The sequence below is a fragment of the Rattus norvegicus genome, chromosome 15 (assembly GCF_036323735.1).
Source record: "Rattus norvegicus strain BN/NHsdMcwi chromosome 15, GRCr8, whole genome shotgun sequence".
Lineage (NCBI taxonomy): Eukaryota > Metazoa > Chordata > Mammalia > Rodentia > Muridae > Rattus > Rattus norvegicus.
Genome location: NC_086033.1, coordinates 5,079,478 through 5,096,365, shown reverse-complemented (window position 1 = coordinate 5,096,365; position 16,888 = coordinate 5,079,478). Strand labels below are relative to the sequence as shown.

General features: G+C 42.6%; 2 protein-coding genes across 2 annotated transcripts; one reads left to right on the top strand and one right to left on the bottom strand.

Annotated features, from left to right (window-relative positions):
• Window positions 1–648: 648 nt before the first annotated feature.
• On the bottom strand, window positions 649–968 carry LOC134482169 (small integral membrane protein 14-like). Its single transcript, XM_063274912.1, has one exon. The coding sequence runs from the start codon at window positions 966–968 to the stop codon at window positions 669–671; it is 300 nt and encodes a 99-aa protein (XP_063130982.1). The 3' UTR covers window positions 649–668.
• Window positions 969–9,348: 8,380 nt separating this feature from the next.
• On the top strand, window positions 9,349–16,575 carry LOC134481923 (uncharacterized). The gene is made up of 5 exons (XM_063274738.1): window positions 9,349–9,528; window positions 10,269–10,431; window positions 11,576–11,707; window positions 12,165–12,341; window positions 15,985–16,575. Exons 1-5 carry the CDS (start codon window positions 9,378–9,380, stop codon window positions 16,067–16,069), a joined length of 708 nt encoding a protein of 235 aa, XP_063130808.1. The 5' UTR covers window positions 9,349–9,377; the 3' UTR covers window positions 16,070–16,575.
• Window positions 16,576–16,888: the final 313 nt, after the last annotated feature.

The following is a 16,888-nucleotide window of genomic DNA, read 5'->3' as shown; positions in this document are numbered from 1 at the left end:
CATGGTTTTCTAGGTCTCTGAGTGTTTTACCTCTTTTAAAAATATTAATCAATCATGTTTATTTAAAGTATTAACATCAGAAATTTTTAATGGGAATTATTTTAAAAAATCATTAAACAACCAAATCGATTTTCCTATTCTAGCCATATAAGCCAGCTGGACTTTGTAAGGAAAATGATCTAAAGCATCAGTGTCAAGGACTACAGAAAACTGCCACCCACAGGTAAACTGCCACAGTAAAGTGACTACAGCATGGTTCTGTCATTCATACCAGACAACCCAGAATAAATACCTTATAAAAAGAATTAAAATCTATCCAAACAACTTAAAATACTTAAATGCAGAAACCTTAATTTTCCTTCAGTTGGGCCAGAAACCACCACAGACGCTATGGTCAGTGTTCCAGGGAGAACGAGTGGAATGTTTAAGCCTAGGCCAACCAACATAGCCCTCGACTTTTCAAAGAAATCGTTTACTCAGGTATACTGTAAACAAGGACTGTGGCAACACAGGAAACAAAGGCAGTTGGCAAGTGAAACTTCTAGAAGCTCATGAAAACAATACCATCCAAACTGCAGATGGAAAAGGAGAGACAGGTAGTGCCAGGTTCTCTGCAGTCGTTCGGTCCTGCAGGGTGTCAAACAATCGCTGCTTCCCACACCAGGATGTTAGCCCACAGGAGGGGCTGGCGGGACCTGTCCACTGTGAGGACTGGAGGGCTTTCCAGGAAGGCTGAAGCCTCTCAGGTTAGGAGGCCTCAGTAGAAAGAGGAGCACAGCGATCACCATCCAGGCCATCAAGATCACAGTGATGCTGATGCCACTGTCACCGGAGGGCCCTGGCAATTCCCGAAGGCATTCTGTGTCGGTACAATAGGCCCGGGACTGCCGGAGCAGATTGATGAGTCTTCTCATGGCGCGTTCACGAGAGCAAATACATTCACAGGGATCAAATCCTCCTTCAGTCATGGTTGGTTACCAGCTTGATTTTACTCAACTCTTTAAAGCCACCCAAACAAGTGGTGGGTGGGGAGGGAGGTGGCCTGGAGTATTCTGGACGCCCCTGTCGCTGCGGCTGCTGCTGGCCGCCACCCTCCTCCCCTCCGGATTAGATAGTCAATGTCACTCTTAGCCACTAGACCCGGATCTGCGTTTTGCCTTTTGTATGGGTGGATCACGAGGTTGTCAAGTGTGGGCAGAATCTGGGAGACAGCTTTGCCTATCGAGGTTGGTGTTAGTCTTTGTATGGTTACCAGGAACCAATTCCAGATCCTCTGGAAGAACAGTAAGTGATTTCAACTGCTGTGATATCTTCCCTGCCCCTTCCTCTATACTTTGATCTTTCTTTCTTTTTTTTTTTTTCTTTTCCGGAGCTGGGGACCGAATCCAGGGCCTTGCGGTTTCTAGGCAAGCGTCTACAACTAAGCTAAATCCCCAACCCCATACTTTGATCTTTCTGTAGTCTCTCTGACTCCATCTGCCATAATGAAGACTTCATCTCATAAAACACTGTGGACAATAGCTACTGTGAAAAATACCATAAGTTGACAGAGCCTCCATTTTCACATAAATATATAAACACATAAATACCTAAAGAAACACAGAGACACACATAAACACAAGCACAGAACACACAAAGACACACAGAGACACACACAGCCCAAGTCATCATATTCTTTAGTAATTCTGTCCAGAGCCAAGTGGTTATAGGGATAGAAGAAAGTACAATTCCCAGCAATTTCAACTGAATATCATGTAATGCATATTTATGAAATGCATACTTCACAGTATTTTAGGATTCGAGTACATTATACTATCTATCCTTTATTTTCAAAAGTATCGAAAGTTATGAAGAGAATTCCAGCCTAGTATCAGACTTGTGTCCATCAGAATCAGAACAGTTTGCTGTTTGAAACTTTCTTTTATTACAACTGTTTCCTAATGTCACATAGGAAAACCGGCTTCAGCCAGAAATGCCTTTAGCTACCACATGCATCTGAATCTCACCCTGGGAAAACCATGAGAATCCATGAGAGAATGTGTGTGGCTCTTTGATGTCCAGCTTTCCTGTAGGTCTCTTCTGGCTTGCACGGATACCACTCCTTGATTCCTCCCTCTAAATGGCCGTGCAACCTTCTTGCCTTGCTCTGCTGCTGGTCACTGACAACTTGAGGAAGGTAAAAAGTGCCTAGTGTGTTAGTGAAGCAGGCCTTTGAATGTCGCTCTGAGGGGTTTTGGGGAGAGAATTGACGTAAAGCTCACTCTGAATGGTGGTAACACCATAACTCTCAGGCCAGGTGCCTTCACTGAATGGCACAGAGAGGAAGCTAAGAGCTAGAATTTCCCTATTTCTGCTCCCTGCTCCACCCACATGGTAAGAGTCTCATTCACATCCTGCCAGCCAGTCCACTTCTACCAACTGCACCTCTCACGGCTACACTCACCCCTTCTAGGATGGAGTCTGTGCTTCCCGACTCTGAGCCAATGGAACCCTCCTTTCTTAAAATGCTTCTGTGACAGAATGGGACACACGACCAGTGCAGTCACTGCTTCCTTCTGCCTTTTGCAGTCTCCTCCCGCCTGGTTCCCTCACAGCCTTCGCAGTCCAATGTGTGTATAAGAAAACAGGGTAAAGATGTCACCTTAATTCTCCTTTGACTTGTCTCTGGGAAGAGCCTTTTGCTACATCAGCCCAGATAGAAGAGTGAAAGAGGAAAAAGAGAAGAGAAGACAGTAGATGGCCTAGGCAAGGGATAACTGAAGTTCTCCTTGTAACACAAGCTACTTCCCAAGATATTACCATTAATCCAGTTTCTGTGTCAATATGACCCACAAAACCTAACCACCTATTATTAGAGCACATTTGCTGACAAAATTTTGTTGCAGTTAAATTTCTATTATATGTCTTTCAAAACACATCTAAAAGTGGAGTGGGCTTTTCCAGCTAGATTCATAACCTCCTCTCTCCCACACAGCACCCATATTCAAATCACCTGTGACATCTTGTTTCCTAAACACAGGTATGGCTGTCACTTTTACTTTTCTCCATGGGATAGTTTAGGTAGAATGACCTGACCACACCTGTCCATCAATGATTGGCCTTCTAGCTTTAATGACTTCGAAAAATTTATGTTTGTTGATAATGGAAATCCTCCCACAGTATAAAGTCATTTGCTCCTGCTCTCAAACAGAGGAAAAGAAAGAGAGAGAAAAGGGCTGGAGAGATGGCTCAGTGGTTGAGAGCACCCGACTACTCTTCCAGAGGTCCTGAGTTCAATTCCCAGCAACCACATGGTGGCTCACAGCCATCTGTAGAGATCCGATGCCCTCTTCTGGTGTATTTGAAGACAGCTACAGTGTACTTATATATAATAAATGAATAAATCTTTAAACAAAAAAAAAAAAAAAAAAAAAAAAAAAAAAAAGAAAGAGAGAGAAGGTCTGCCTGCTAGGCATAGTCAAGGTAGGTCAAGGCCTGTTGGCAGATTTTTCAGCCTGCTGAGGTATGGAACCTTAAGAGAAGGTGTACTTGAGGCTTAAATTTCTATTGACCTTGGTGGATAAAAACGAGGTAGTTTGGGGGATGGGAACGAATGCATTATTTATTTTAACAATTTGTTTCTGTCAGCTTGTGGTTATGCTTCCCACAGTGCTATAGTAAAATAGGGCTTTGAGAAATGTGCTTGTTGTTTCCTTGTACCCACCAGCAGCCCTTTCATAGCTGTCTCTTTCCTCTTCTTTTGGCCTTTCCTCATCTGCCCCTCAGAGAACCTTTCCACTTCCTACCAGTCAGTCCACCAAAGTAGGGCCATGCCGTTTCAGGAAACTGGAATTTCTGAAAAGCCCATTGAATATGGAAAGCAATATCCCCCAGGATATGTCCTGCAGCTCAGAGTAAGATGTTGCAAAAAGAGGATAACTGACTGATCTCCCACTTTGTGCTTTCAAAAAGAACAAATACTTCAAAACCATAGTTTCTTCCGCCTCTCCATTACAGAATCTGATTTCAGCCCTGCACACTGTGCTCTCCTGGATCCATGGATGCTAAGCTGCAGGTTCTGGAGATGCCAACCACTCAGATGAATTCAATGTCTGCTCAACTCAGTCCATTCATTCTCAGTTCCTGGAGTCAATCCGTCCACCGACCCAGACGCCCATCGCCGATCGAGAGTATTCCACGCAGCAAATCGAGTTCCAGCAAGCAGAAGGATCTTCAGTCACAGAGCACATTGCGGAACTTTCCTGACATGCTGGACAGAACTAAGAGGATAGTGAGAAACAAGTTTGTGAAAAGGATCCTATGTCGCCATCTTCTGGGAAAATACAGAATTACATCCTATTACCTTACTTTGGAGTCTGAGGCTTCCTTCTAGTATCCCATGTGCCTCTGTTCAAGACATAGATGCAGATATTCACAGCCAACCATTGGACTAAGCCTGGGGACCACAATAAAAGAGTTAGGGAAAAGCCTGAAGGAGATGAAGGGGATTGGAACCCAATATGAAGAACAACAATATCAGTTAACTGGAGCCTTCAGAGTTCCTCGGGACTAAACTACCAACTAAAGAGGATATGTGGTCCCGGCCATGGCTCCTGATACATATAGTGTAGAGCATGTGTAGCAACAACTGGCTCATCTGACATCTCTGGGATGGGAGGCAACTGGCCCTGTAGAAACTTGATGTCCCAGAGCAGGGGGATGCTAGAGGGGTGAAGTGGAAGTGGGTAGGTAGGTGGAGGAGTGGCCTCTTAGAAACAAAGAGGATTGGGAGGGTATGGGGGTTCAAAGTGGAGAGACCAATGATGGGGATGACATTTGAAATGTAAACAAATAAAATGACTAGTGTATAATAGATGGTGACAGATGTCTCCATAAGGACTAGATATTCATTATCTGTAACAGGTTCATTGAAAGTCAAAATCCATAACTGTTGTGACTTACTTATTATTGAAATTTCACATAGATGAACACAATCAACATTTTAACTTCTCTCCTTGCACCCATAATAAATCATTAGTTACCTTTATAAAACAATTTAAAAAGCAATTAGTGTTTCTACTCTCTTAGGCTTCGATACAACGCCTCATTTTACTGTCCCTCTCTATGTTCCCTCCATTGCTGCCCTCTCCCTGTCTCTTCACATTTCACATTCCTATCCCTGACAGTGTCCCTCAGCAATCCATGAGTGAACTTGTACTTCCCTAAATGAGGACAGTCTGGCCCACGTCCCTAGACCCTCACACTAAACTGATCATACAGTCACACAGATTGAAGAATCAACAGCTAACACCCACACCCACATTTCAGTGAATATGTATCCCATTTGTCTCTTTCAGTCTGGATTGTCTCATCCAGAATGACTTTTACTAGATCCATTCATTGTCCTGCATAGTGCATGCTTCCTTTTTGCCTTTTGTAATTGTTAAGCAGCAATGCAGTGTGTAAATGCACCATGTTTTCTTTATGCAGTCATCCGTTAAGGGACAACTTAAATATTTCCAAATTCTAAGCATTATAAATGAGCTTCACTGAACATGGTTGAGCAAGGGTCTGTATTCTAGGATGAATCAACATCTGGACATGAGACCTGGAGTTGTATCTTAAGGTACAACAATTTTCACCTTCCTGAAGAACCATCATACTGATCTCCGAAGTTGCTGTAGAAGTTTGCCTTTCCACCAGGAGACTATGAATGTTCCCCTTGCTCCATAACCCAGTCAGCTTGAGTTGTCACATGTGTTATTAACCTTAGTCATACTGACAAGTGTGAAAAGTGATCTCAGAGTAATTTTGATTTGCATTTGCGTGATGTAGAAGGATGATGAATATTTCTTATGAATTTCTGTCATTTGAGTTTCTTTTATTATGAATGTTATGCTTAGATATGTAGCACTTTTTAATTATTTTTCTTCATATACAGTGTTTTAGTTTTTCCAATATATATTTATATTAGCCTGTTGGGCCCTACCTTGGAGTGTTTCCCTTCCCCCTCGCTGTGCCTTTCAGCCTACTATGGCCAGAAGTTGTTTACACCCTTGGCAGCTTCTCTCGGTCCCTGATTTGGGGCCAGGACCTTCCATGGCACCCATTCCTCTTGCTGAGCCTTTCAGCTTCTTATTGTTAAGAAGTTGTTTACGCCCCTGTGTTGGGGCCGGGACTTGCCACGATGCAGATTTTTCCTGTTTTCCTATTTTCCTGGTTGGGGTTTTCACCTGCTTTATTGTTTTTCCACGGCTTTTGCCTCTGGTATATAAGGAGATCTCAGTAAAGCGTGGACAGCCTTCTTTTAACATGAATGACCCGAGTGTGTGTTTTTTCTTAACTCTTATAGGCCTATGCCCGGTTCTGAGTGTCCTGATGACACAGGCATCATCAAATGGAGGTCCCACCAAGATTGGAAAAGAGAGGACAACCTGACGAGATGGTCCCAGGAAGCCGGCCAGTGAAGGAGGGACGTATTGGGGAAAATGGGCCAGGAAAGGTCCCAGTAAGCAGGATACAGAAGCACCGTGGGCATTGAAAGCACGTGCAAAGAAAAATAAAGATTTGGGGTACTGGTGAGTAAACCTTGTAAAAAGGGACAAGGTAATAATGGTCAAATGTTTTTGTGTACGTGTTCTTTTAGAGTTATGCTAAAATCTAGAGAAGCAAAGTTAATTCTCATCGATGCTTTTAGTCTTTGGACCCTGATTAGAGACAGTTTACACCCTAGACAAGAGAGAAAATGGTTTGAGAAAAACATTCCTCCCAGACTCTCCACAGATGCTTTGGCAAAAGAAGGAAAGTGAGATTAAGCTTTTTAAGAGCTCTCCTGGGGACATCCTGCCTCCTTGCTGGCTCCTATTGGAGAAGTGCTTATTTCTGGTTCTGTGTCCTTTAGGTAGGGTATCTGCGTCCTTTTGGTGGGACACCATCTAGCTCCTTCCCTCTATGTCTATTGTCTGTCCTTGTTGCACCAAGCTGTCCATGGATGTCAATGTATGTCTGGGTTGTGCTTCTTGTTGCTTGAATGTTTTGTGTTTCATGTTTAAAAGAAAAAATGGTGAAAACTTTAAATGCTGGTTGATTTCCCCCTTGATTTAGTTTTAAGTCCTTTCAAGAAAGGAACAAATAAATAAAACAGTTTCAATTGACCTTTGGAGCCCAGCATCCTAGATAACTGGTTATCTCTGGTGTTAACTGCCATGTGTGTCTCTGACTGAATCCTGCCTCAATGGAGGAATGTAGCTAGGAGCCTAGGTCTATCCACTGGGGAAGCTCCCCAGGGGGCTGGCTCAATGTCTACACTAGCTGGCCTTAAAGGTGCCAGCAGCTTCAAAGCTTCTATGGTAATGGAGCTGTTAGCTGTTTCTCTTAGAGAAATCTTTGACTGTGATATTTGGAATCAACAGGTAACAAGGTGCTTCTTTTAAAATGACAGCTAAAGAAGTAAAAATGGTGTTTGATCTAAGTACTAAAGATATGTGTAGTCACTTCATTTTTTTCTGTTTGGTTTTAAATGTATAATAAGCTTTACATGTCTTGGCTATAAGTGACTGGCTTTTAAGTTATTGGGTATGGTTGAAAATTTGTAATATTTGTAATAGAATGTTGGCTTAAAAAAGGAGTCATTCGAGAAAACACGTGGCATGTGCCAACCCAGGGAAACAGGTCTAGATTGGGATAATATTTTAATATAACTCTTATCATGGAAACCGGACTTGTAAAAGAATTTAGGGCAATGTCTCTTTGGTGAGGTATTAGAGCCTGCAATATCGATCCTTCATATGCAAGGCTTGGCCGTCATACTTTATAGCATGAGGAATGGACTTGGTGTTTTGGAGAGACTGGATTTTGGAGGATAGTTTGGTGGAGGGTGAGTTTTGCTTTCCAAAGTTATGGCAGTGCTCTGATGTTACAAGGGAAACTTGAAGATTGTGGCTAATGATTGCCAGTGTTACATTGACTACAGTTTACAGTCTGATCACAGACAGACCTCGGGATTCTAACTCACACATATCTGTGCTTAAGAAAAAATCAAACAGGTGTAGATTGTCACAAGGGTTGATGAGGCTATGGAACTTATAAGAGCATGACAGCCTGCTTCCTCCAACTGCTATTTCAAGAAATACATATAGAATTATTATAGATTTAAAAGATTGGTCTTTTTTTCTTTTCTTTTCTTTTTTTTTTTTTTTTTTTTTTTTTTTTTTTTTTTTTTTTTTGGTGCTGGGGACCGACCCGGGGCCTTGCTCTACCACTGAGCTAAATTCCCAACCCCTAAGAGATTGTTTTTATACTGTTTCTTGCACTCTTGGGTTGTTGTGAAATATTTCATTTCTTGTGTTTCCTTGGGTTTTGTTTGACTTGACCATACATTTGTATGCCTTTTTGAAAGAAAAATGTACTAATTTTTATTTATTTTGGTGAATTGTTCTTTGGATGACTTTTGTCTGTGGTTCCTCTGAATGCAGTTCCAACGGTGGCCAGAGAGACACCAGATACTGAGTTATAAATGATGGTTAAGCACCCTGTAGGTCCTCAGAGTGAAGCCAGCAGGTTGCCCAGGTTGAACTCCAATTCTAGCTCCCAGTGCACCATGATGTGCTACAGCTTCTCTGCTTCCTCCTGCTCTTCCTTGGCCAGCAGCACCTCTGCATTCTGCCCCTCCATGGCTCTCGCTTGGGTCTCAGTTCCTCCCTCACTTTTGGGGATTTTAACTTTAAGAATGGACAGAAAGTTTACAATTTGATGTTTGCTCTATACCTGAGAAGCTTTTTTGCCAGGAAAAGGGAGTTTCCATTGCACAAAATGGGATGGTAAGACAGAGATTTCAGGAAAAAACATGGGTGAATATATTGAAACCATGACCCCTCTCAAGGCACAATCCATGAAACAACAGGTCCAGCTTGCATACATTTAAAGGAGTAGGAAAAAATATTGGCCTCTAGGGAACAGTAAAAATTGTGGCAAATGGATTATATGTCACATGCACGGACCCTGGATTTATACATTTCAGGAAGAAGAATATCCCTCATCCACGGTCTTTAGATCTTTGGCTGTTAACCAAGATGTTCTATCCATTTCAAGGCCTGATACAACTCTCCCTCTCCTCAGCAACTGAGTTGTAATGAAGGAGTGAGAACTCTGAAGCTCTGGAAGGAGAGTGAGCGAATGGGTGTTCCCTGGCTCAAAAGTGAGTCTCTGGAAAAGCCACTGCAGAAACTGGTCAGTCTGGGTGGAGGTAGTTAGCAAGTAAGCTATGGCATTTCCCAGTGACATCACCGGTAGTGTCTTCCTTGGAAATTCTCTTGTATCCAGGAGACACTAGAATGTTCTGTGATGTCAGCAGTGTTGTGGTGACACCAACTGCCTGAGCGATTTCCCTTCATTTCCTAATGGGTTCCCGAGGAGGCATGTTCTCCAGGATCCTCAGTCTCTTTCGGAGGGACAATCATATCCATGCAGGCACCAGACCAAGGGAGAGGGAGGCTAGCCTTCCATCACGTTGGAGAAGAAGACGAATGGAAAGGTCCTTGAGGAGGTCAAGTGAGTACTGGGCAGGGCAAGGGGAGCTCCCTGGAGGAGGTTGGCTTGTGTTGGTCCTTCCAGGAGTAGGACGTATGATTTAGAGCCTCAGTCTTCCTAATGGCTGACCCAGACACAATAATTTCTGATCATTAGTTTGACAGAAAACCAAGAACTGTTATATGTCAACGGGCTTTCCTTGGATCTCTTTAGTGTCCTGGGCAGTGTCAAAGAATACCAGGATGAGCCTTTATAAGAATAACAAAGTGTCTCTTCCAGGATTGGCTGTTGAAACACTTCATTCTCAGCAGTGTCCTGTAGATTACTTGGGTAATTGATGCCAAGAGGGATACTCTCCTGGTCATATATCAAGGTCTCAGTTACTTTGTCCTTGAACACACATGATTAGGGATTCAAGATGTTAAGCAGTTTGAACTCAAGGACTTACCTGCCTCACATCAGACATTAGCTGAGAAGGTCCTCCAATTCTTCTTGTTTAGGCCAGCTTTAGTATTTCAGTGACAGAGGAATGGCTTTAGGAGGTGTGGTCTATATCTATGATGGCATATGTCATCATATGGCTATGATGGTGGGAACAGGGAACTAGCTGAGTTCAGCTTAAAGATAGCTTTCTTGCTCTGTCAGGGATTCACTGTATCTGTAGAACTGTTCATCCTCAGACTTCTGTTTAGAGTAAGCATAGTTTTCCTTGACACTGTGTCCACATATATGCCTGTTCACTGGTGTTTATCTACCTACAGAGTTTGATCAGAAGGCATCGTCCCAACCCTCCACGACACCTGTTGAAGAGGAGAGAATGAAGCATTTGGAGAACATCAAAATTGCTCTCCAGAAGATGCAGAAGGAGAGAGATGAACTCAGGAGTATCCTGGCCGATTACCCGGGAAAGAATTTAAATGACAGGTAGTCACAATGCAAGTTCTGTTAAATCCACATTTCCTCACATCACAGTAGGCTACAACTCCAGGGTGTCCTCATGGTCAAAATCACTTTCCTGATTGCATCAGAATGTGAAGTTCAGATGGGAATGGGATGGTGGCACAGGCTATTTTAATTCCTACAAACGTAAATCATAGCCTGTGGCCTGATTGTATCACAGGCTGAGAGTGAGGGTAGTAGTGTGTGTGCTCTCATTGTGTGGTTTAAGGAGACTGGACAGGTGTTGGCTTGTGGGAATTTCTAGGTGCTCTGATTATGACCAATCATTGTTGTAATTGACGTGGAGATGCTTTGGGTTCAATAGGTCCTGTGATGAGCTGGAGGGACCCAATCCCACTTGCTGCCTCACAGTGTGTGACTGGACTGACAACAGGGGATCATTGGTTTTCTCTGATTTTATTCATTGTATTTGGAGATAATGCCACATCCTTATATTTAATTGGCATTCTAATTGTATTTGAGAGAGAGAGAGAGAGAGAGAGAGAGAGTGTTTTGTGTGAGTTTGTGTGTGTGTATGCATGTGTGAGTGTGCTTGTGTGTATCACTTAAGATCTGGGTATTCTATGTATTGATTTGGCCTGAGAATTATCCTGTGTCAATTTCCATGGCATGATAATGATGAGGGTGAGAGCCTCACTGTGAGCAGTAGAACATTTCACATCTGCTCAGGTGGACGCACATGGAAATCTCCTGGTGCGTGTTATAAATTCTTTTCCCTGTAAATACTGTTCATGTTCCTTTGGGTTTTCATGTAGCAATAGATTCTATGATTGAGAATTGTTACCTAAGAACAGGAGAATAGTCTTCATGGGCTTAAGTTGGAGCCTGGATTGTGACACAGGGTCCTCGAATGTTCTTGGCAAGCTAGTCTATTCCTTCAAACCCCCTCAGGGAGCTCAAGCAAATCAGCTCCCTCCTTCTGTTTCCTGGCACTGCTGTCTCCGTGTTCACAATACTAAACTTAATAAATATCAAATGACCCAGTACCAAGAAGCAAGGGCGTGGCATGTCCTAGGCTGGGGTAGTTCAGGATTCAGTCTGAATTCATGTAATTCTTGAATCCTTCATTCATAATGTTATTTCATCTTTGGACCATGCCCTACCACAGGAACAACTTTGAGTCCGAGATGCTCACGATGCAGCACCAGGAAGTGATGACCGACATGAAGAAAATGAGCGAGCAGGTCAATAGAGCTTTGGTCAAATGTACACACCTCACACTGGAAAATGACTGGTACTGGTGAGTAACTTACAAGGTTGTGACCCCAGCACAGGGCACAGCATGTGTCAGCCCATTCTTATCTTTGAAGTAAAGTAGGATCAGGCTTTATAGGGTTTGAAGCAGACAAGGAAGCCTGTGTCTAAGGAAGGCTCTAGGACACACAGGACACAGAAAGATTGGCCTCCAAGCGATATTCTAATAAAATGGACAAATAAGCACACATGGGGATTAAGTCCTCTTCTGGGAAAAACTTGAATCAATGGTGTCAGGTTTTTGAGAAGTGCCCTGAGTCTTCTGGAATGTGGCTCTTTTCTCCATTTGACCTGTCTCTAGATCATGCTCCATGGCTACTGTGGACTTGGACTATAATCTGAGACTCTCTTCAGATCAGGACCCTAGAAGAAGTAATGGACTTGGAGACGTGGGAGGAAGTTGGAGACTGGCTGGGAGTCACCATTTTTTCTTTGTGTCTCAGCCGCAGCTTCTGCCCCCTCCTAACTGAGTTGTTTGAGCTGAAGAACAATGCCCAGAGAGCACGGCATGAGAACAGGGAGCTTCTATGGGAACAGATTGCACTGGAAGAGTCTATTAAGGAAACAACAAGGTTCTGTGGGGAAGCCAGTATGAAAATCCATGTAACAAGCAGCCTCAGGTAGGATGAATGAAGCATCAAGGGCAGGTTTTCCTGATATCTAAGCATAAACCAAGTCAAACCAGTTTAACCTTTCTCCACCTTATCCAGACACTCTCCTAGGTCTCATCCAGTTGTTCATCTCTTTGAACATTTACAAAACTTTCTGTGATGTTAGCTTCATGCAAGAAACTGGAGGATTGACAACCAAATCCTCCTGCTCAACTAGAAAATGCATTTCCTTAAGGGGGATCTGTTGATCACACATTGCACACTTACATGCCATTATGCTAGAGGGATGCCATGAGGTAGCCGTCTTTGTAGTGCACAGAACTGATTAGAGTTCAGTTCAATTGCCAAAAGAATGGCTCTCATTGTCAATTATGATGGGACTTGTGGACTTTCTCTCCTTTTCCCCGTACATTGAAAATGGTCCCTTCTGCCTGTCCAATACGTGGTTTCTAGTGACAGAGCTTGAGAAGCAGTTTGTCCGTCCTGTTTTATGTCAGTGTTTTAGTGTTCTTTCCTGTGGCTTATGTCCTGGAGCTGACTGGATGAACAGGGATGTAGGAAAGACTTCTCTCAGGGTGAGGGTTTGTGTGAGATATGTGAGGATTAGAGGGATATTTTTGTCCAGCTCTCTCAACCTAGTGTGCCCAAGAAGTGCATTCCCTACACAGGTTTACTCTATAAGGGATGGATAGCAGTGTCTAAGCTCTCACTTGACACATTTCCTTTGCCTCATCTGTATTCAACAACTGTTGTTCTAGCATGATGGCCTCCCCATTCTTTTCTGCTTCTCACTTATGATTTCTGTTCTCTCTCTCTCTCTCTCTCTCTCTCTCTCTCTCTCTCTCTCTCTCTCTCTCTCTCTCTCTTCTCTCTCTCCCTTCCCCTCTCCATCTCTCTCTGACTCTGTGTGTGTGGGGGGGTGTTTTTTGTGTGTTTGTGGGTACATATATGTGTGATCATGTTTATGACTATGGTGCATATTGTACTTTGGAAGTTGTTTGTTTTAATTGTTTGTGATATGGGGGTCTTATATATATAAGTGTGTGTATATGTGTGCTTTTTCACATGTGTGTGTGAAGTCATCAAGTTTCTGAACACAGACACATATATATATTTATATATATTGTATAAGTCTATATGTGCATATTTAGAAACATGTAAAAGTATACACACACTAACACACACACACACACACACACACACACACACACACACCACAAACACTCTGAGAGAGAAAGAAGAAGAGAAAACATAATCTTTCCAATTACATTTTAAACTGTTCTTAATGGGGTCTTGATCACTATTCAAACTATTTACACTGGGAAAACTATTCATAAATATTGATATTACTTGGAGAAAACTTGAATAGGGTACAGGGATGTGAGGAGAGGCTGCTGTGTGAAATCTATATACCTCAGTATAGAAACTGATGACTCAGAGCTCTTCTGCCTTCTTTGCTCTCGGTGTATTGTAACACTGGAAGGTCATGTGGCTTGTTGTGTCTTCTCAGCATCCTGGTTATGTTAATCATTACCTGCCACCACTTTCTTTCCAGATTGGCCTAAACTTGGTTGAATATACCTTGGCTTTGGAGTTTGGCCTGGAATTTGTTAATTGAAAGATTAATTTGCTTAGAGTTGAATCTGCAAGCAGAAGATGTCCAGGAGTTATGCTGAGGTGGAATCACATCTTTGCCTCAGACAGAAACTTAGGCTCAAAATCGTCCAAAGCACTCACCCTGTGCTGTGTTGTGGCACTCTTAACCGTTGTTATTCAAAATCATTTGATCTGAGTGAAAATCATCTGTAAGGAGGGTTTAGAACAGTGATGACCCTCAGACATTGCTGGAGGTGTCAAATGGGTAGCCCTGTGAGAAGCTGTGTACAACTCTTGTGAAAGTTCAACCTTTTGACACAGCGATTCCAGAACAAGAAGTAGGTGTGAGCAGAGAAACTGTGGCATATTAGTGTTTAGTGGTTCACCTCAGAGCAGCCATGAAGCAAAATTACCCAGATGTCCATCAGTCAGAAAGTGAAAAGGTACAATGTTGTCCAGCCCTTCCATGGACTGCGGCTGAGTTTGATTATACCTGCCAGCATTTGGCTTTGAATTAGCCTTCTCTTACTCGAATTATATCTGATAGCATCCCAGTACAAGTTTTACCTTGGATTGTGGTTATGGAGATTTCCTAGCTGTTTGTGCTGGTAGTTTGTTTCCCCTGTCAGGTACTGTATGGTAAAGGGACCTCATATTGAAAAATGCAGCTCACTTTGCATGCACTGGGAAACAGTGAGCAGAGGACTGAAGAGGCTCACCTGCCCCCCCCCCCCCAGTGCTCTGTTGCCTGAAATCAGCCTCCTGTGCACGGCCTTGTGACCTTGCTAAGCAGGCTTGGCTAACAGGCCTAGATGTCACATTTCTAATTTCTGATTTTCAGGGGAATACACTTTATTGGCTGAGCTGTCTTTAGGCTATGCTCACTGTGTACTTACTCCACTCCAGGTTTTTTTTTTTTCTTATGCCACAATAGTAGACTGGGTGATCCCTTCTATTACCATTAACTGGGAAACTAACCACATTCTGCAAATTACTCTGCTTGTATATGTGAACAAATATATTTGGGTGAGTTCAAAAGTGTGTATGTCTGGGTGTTTGTCTGTCTATGTCTGTATACATGTATGTCTCCATGGACAATATAATCTTCTAATGACCAGGATGAGGAGAAAATGGAGGAAAGTCTGCAGGACCCCCTGAATCAGCAAAAACTGGTCACTGAGCAAAAGGCCTAGTCTGAGAAGATGCAGCATCATTTCGGTGTCACTGAGAGGATTTGAAAGCACAGGATGAGAGGACCCAAGTAGATTCCCTGTACTTATAAACTGTCTTATTGGGTGTGTGACTTTCTCCATAGTTCTCAGCACCTGTCACCTAGGAGCAGCTCAGAATATTTTTCTTGTCCATTTTAAAAGAAATTCCGTCCATGAAGTGTATGTGATCCATAGAGATTCTGGCTATTGTGTACTGATCCCTCCAGTCTGTGCTCTCTTGTATTATCTGAGCCCAGTGCCTTTAGGTCTCCCCACAAATAGTTTTACGATACACATAAACAAAGGAGTGGTATAGTTTATTTTCTGCATGAGTATCTCCTTTGGACTTCAATGCCTACCCTCGGCAAGATTTCCATGCAGCATATTCTTGCCAAGTATAATATCACTTCAGTGTTCATGTACTTCTTGAGATATTGTTTCTCTGGGTCTTTACAGATTTTGAGGTTGTCATGTGGACCCCAGGCATATTCCTGCACTGGAGGAATTATAATAGTCTTCATTTCAGTGATGGCCAGACTTCCAAGGCCTTCCTATTGTTTTCTAGTTTGTTCATATCTCTCCTCATCTGACATTGAGACATTGCTACATGATATTAAAATATAATGTATACGTATGATTGGAATTATCTGCTGTTCACTGTTTAATTTTTAGCAGTTTTAAAAGCTGGGAAAATATGCAGGCTTGTGGGATCTCTTACCCTTCTCTCTTGGGCATGAGAGAATGACCTCAGATGAAAGATCATCCTGGATTATCCTGCTGAATTGTGCTGCTGTGTATGGGATAAGTGACATGGCAGGTTCTCACCAGGCCTTTTCCACCCCTAGGTCTGAACACTGCAGCAGAAGCTTTCCCAGGGCACAGAGCAGGATTACAGCTCTCAGAGACAGGACTGTCCACCAGGAGCACTGAGGGTGCAAAGATTGACACCACCTCCCACATCTCAGTCCTTGTAACCATACCAATCTTGGGCTAAATTTGAAAGACCTTGAGATGTGGCCTGGAACACGCCTCACGTTTAACCTTTTGACGACTTGTCCATCAACAACCAACCACTCCAAGTGAGGCAGGTCTACATTCATCTTGAGGAGATTTTTACCATCTTACCTGCCGTTCTGCTGTGTTTGCAAGGCCAGCAACAGTCTGGAGTTATATGTTGAAGAATCAGCAGGAATTGAATGCTGACTAATTTACTTGTTATATTTGTTTTTAGTTTGAAGTTTGGTTTTATGCATTTGGTTTTATTTGTTTACGTTTGAAGTTTTGGTATTTATTTGTTAACTTTAGTTTTTTAATTAATATGCTATATTCTTAAGGCTATATACATTGAACTCATTGACTCCCCACTTTAAAGTGTTCTCGAATAAATCAATTTTTGCCAATAAATAAAAATGTGACCTTTAACCCTTCACTCACAAGACCGTCCTGAGTCGTGTGTGGTTCTTCCTCCTGTAACAGCACAAGTATAAGGCAACAGTGGTGCTCTGCAAGTCTCATGCAGCTTAGGCTTTACCATCAGTTCACAGCCAGCCAGAGCTACGCAGGAAACTGTGCTCTTAATGTAGACAGTGTGTCGTGCTCTGTGGATCCCACATACATGACGAAAATTATCCTTGCTTTATCCTTGTGCTCACAAATTTAGCTTCCTTTATAATGACAAACAAAGGAGAAACACAAGTATTTCTCTAATACATTAGAGGAAATAAAAACATTCAGTATAGGAATATAAAA

Bases quoted from the DNA above. Each gene is read 5' to 3' on its own strand.
- LOC134482169 (XM_063274912.1), bottom strand. From the start codon at position 968: ATGACTGAAGGAGGATTTGATCCCTGTGAATGTATTTGCTCTCGTGAA.
- LOC134481923 (XM_063274738.1), top strand. From the start codon at position 9,378: ATGGGTTCCCGAGGAGGCATGTTCTCCAGGATCCTCAGTCTCTTTCGG. The intron at 10,432-11,575 runs GTAGTCACAATG...GCCCTACCACAG, and splicing joins GGAAAGAATTTAAATGACAG to GAACAACTTTGAGTCCGAGA. The intron at 12,342-15,984 runs GTAGGATGAATG...TTCCACCCCTAG, and splicing joins CATGTAACAAGCAGCCTCAG to GTCTGAACACTGCAGCAGAA.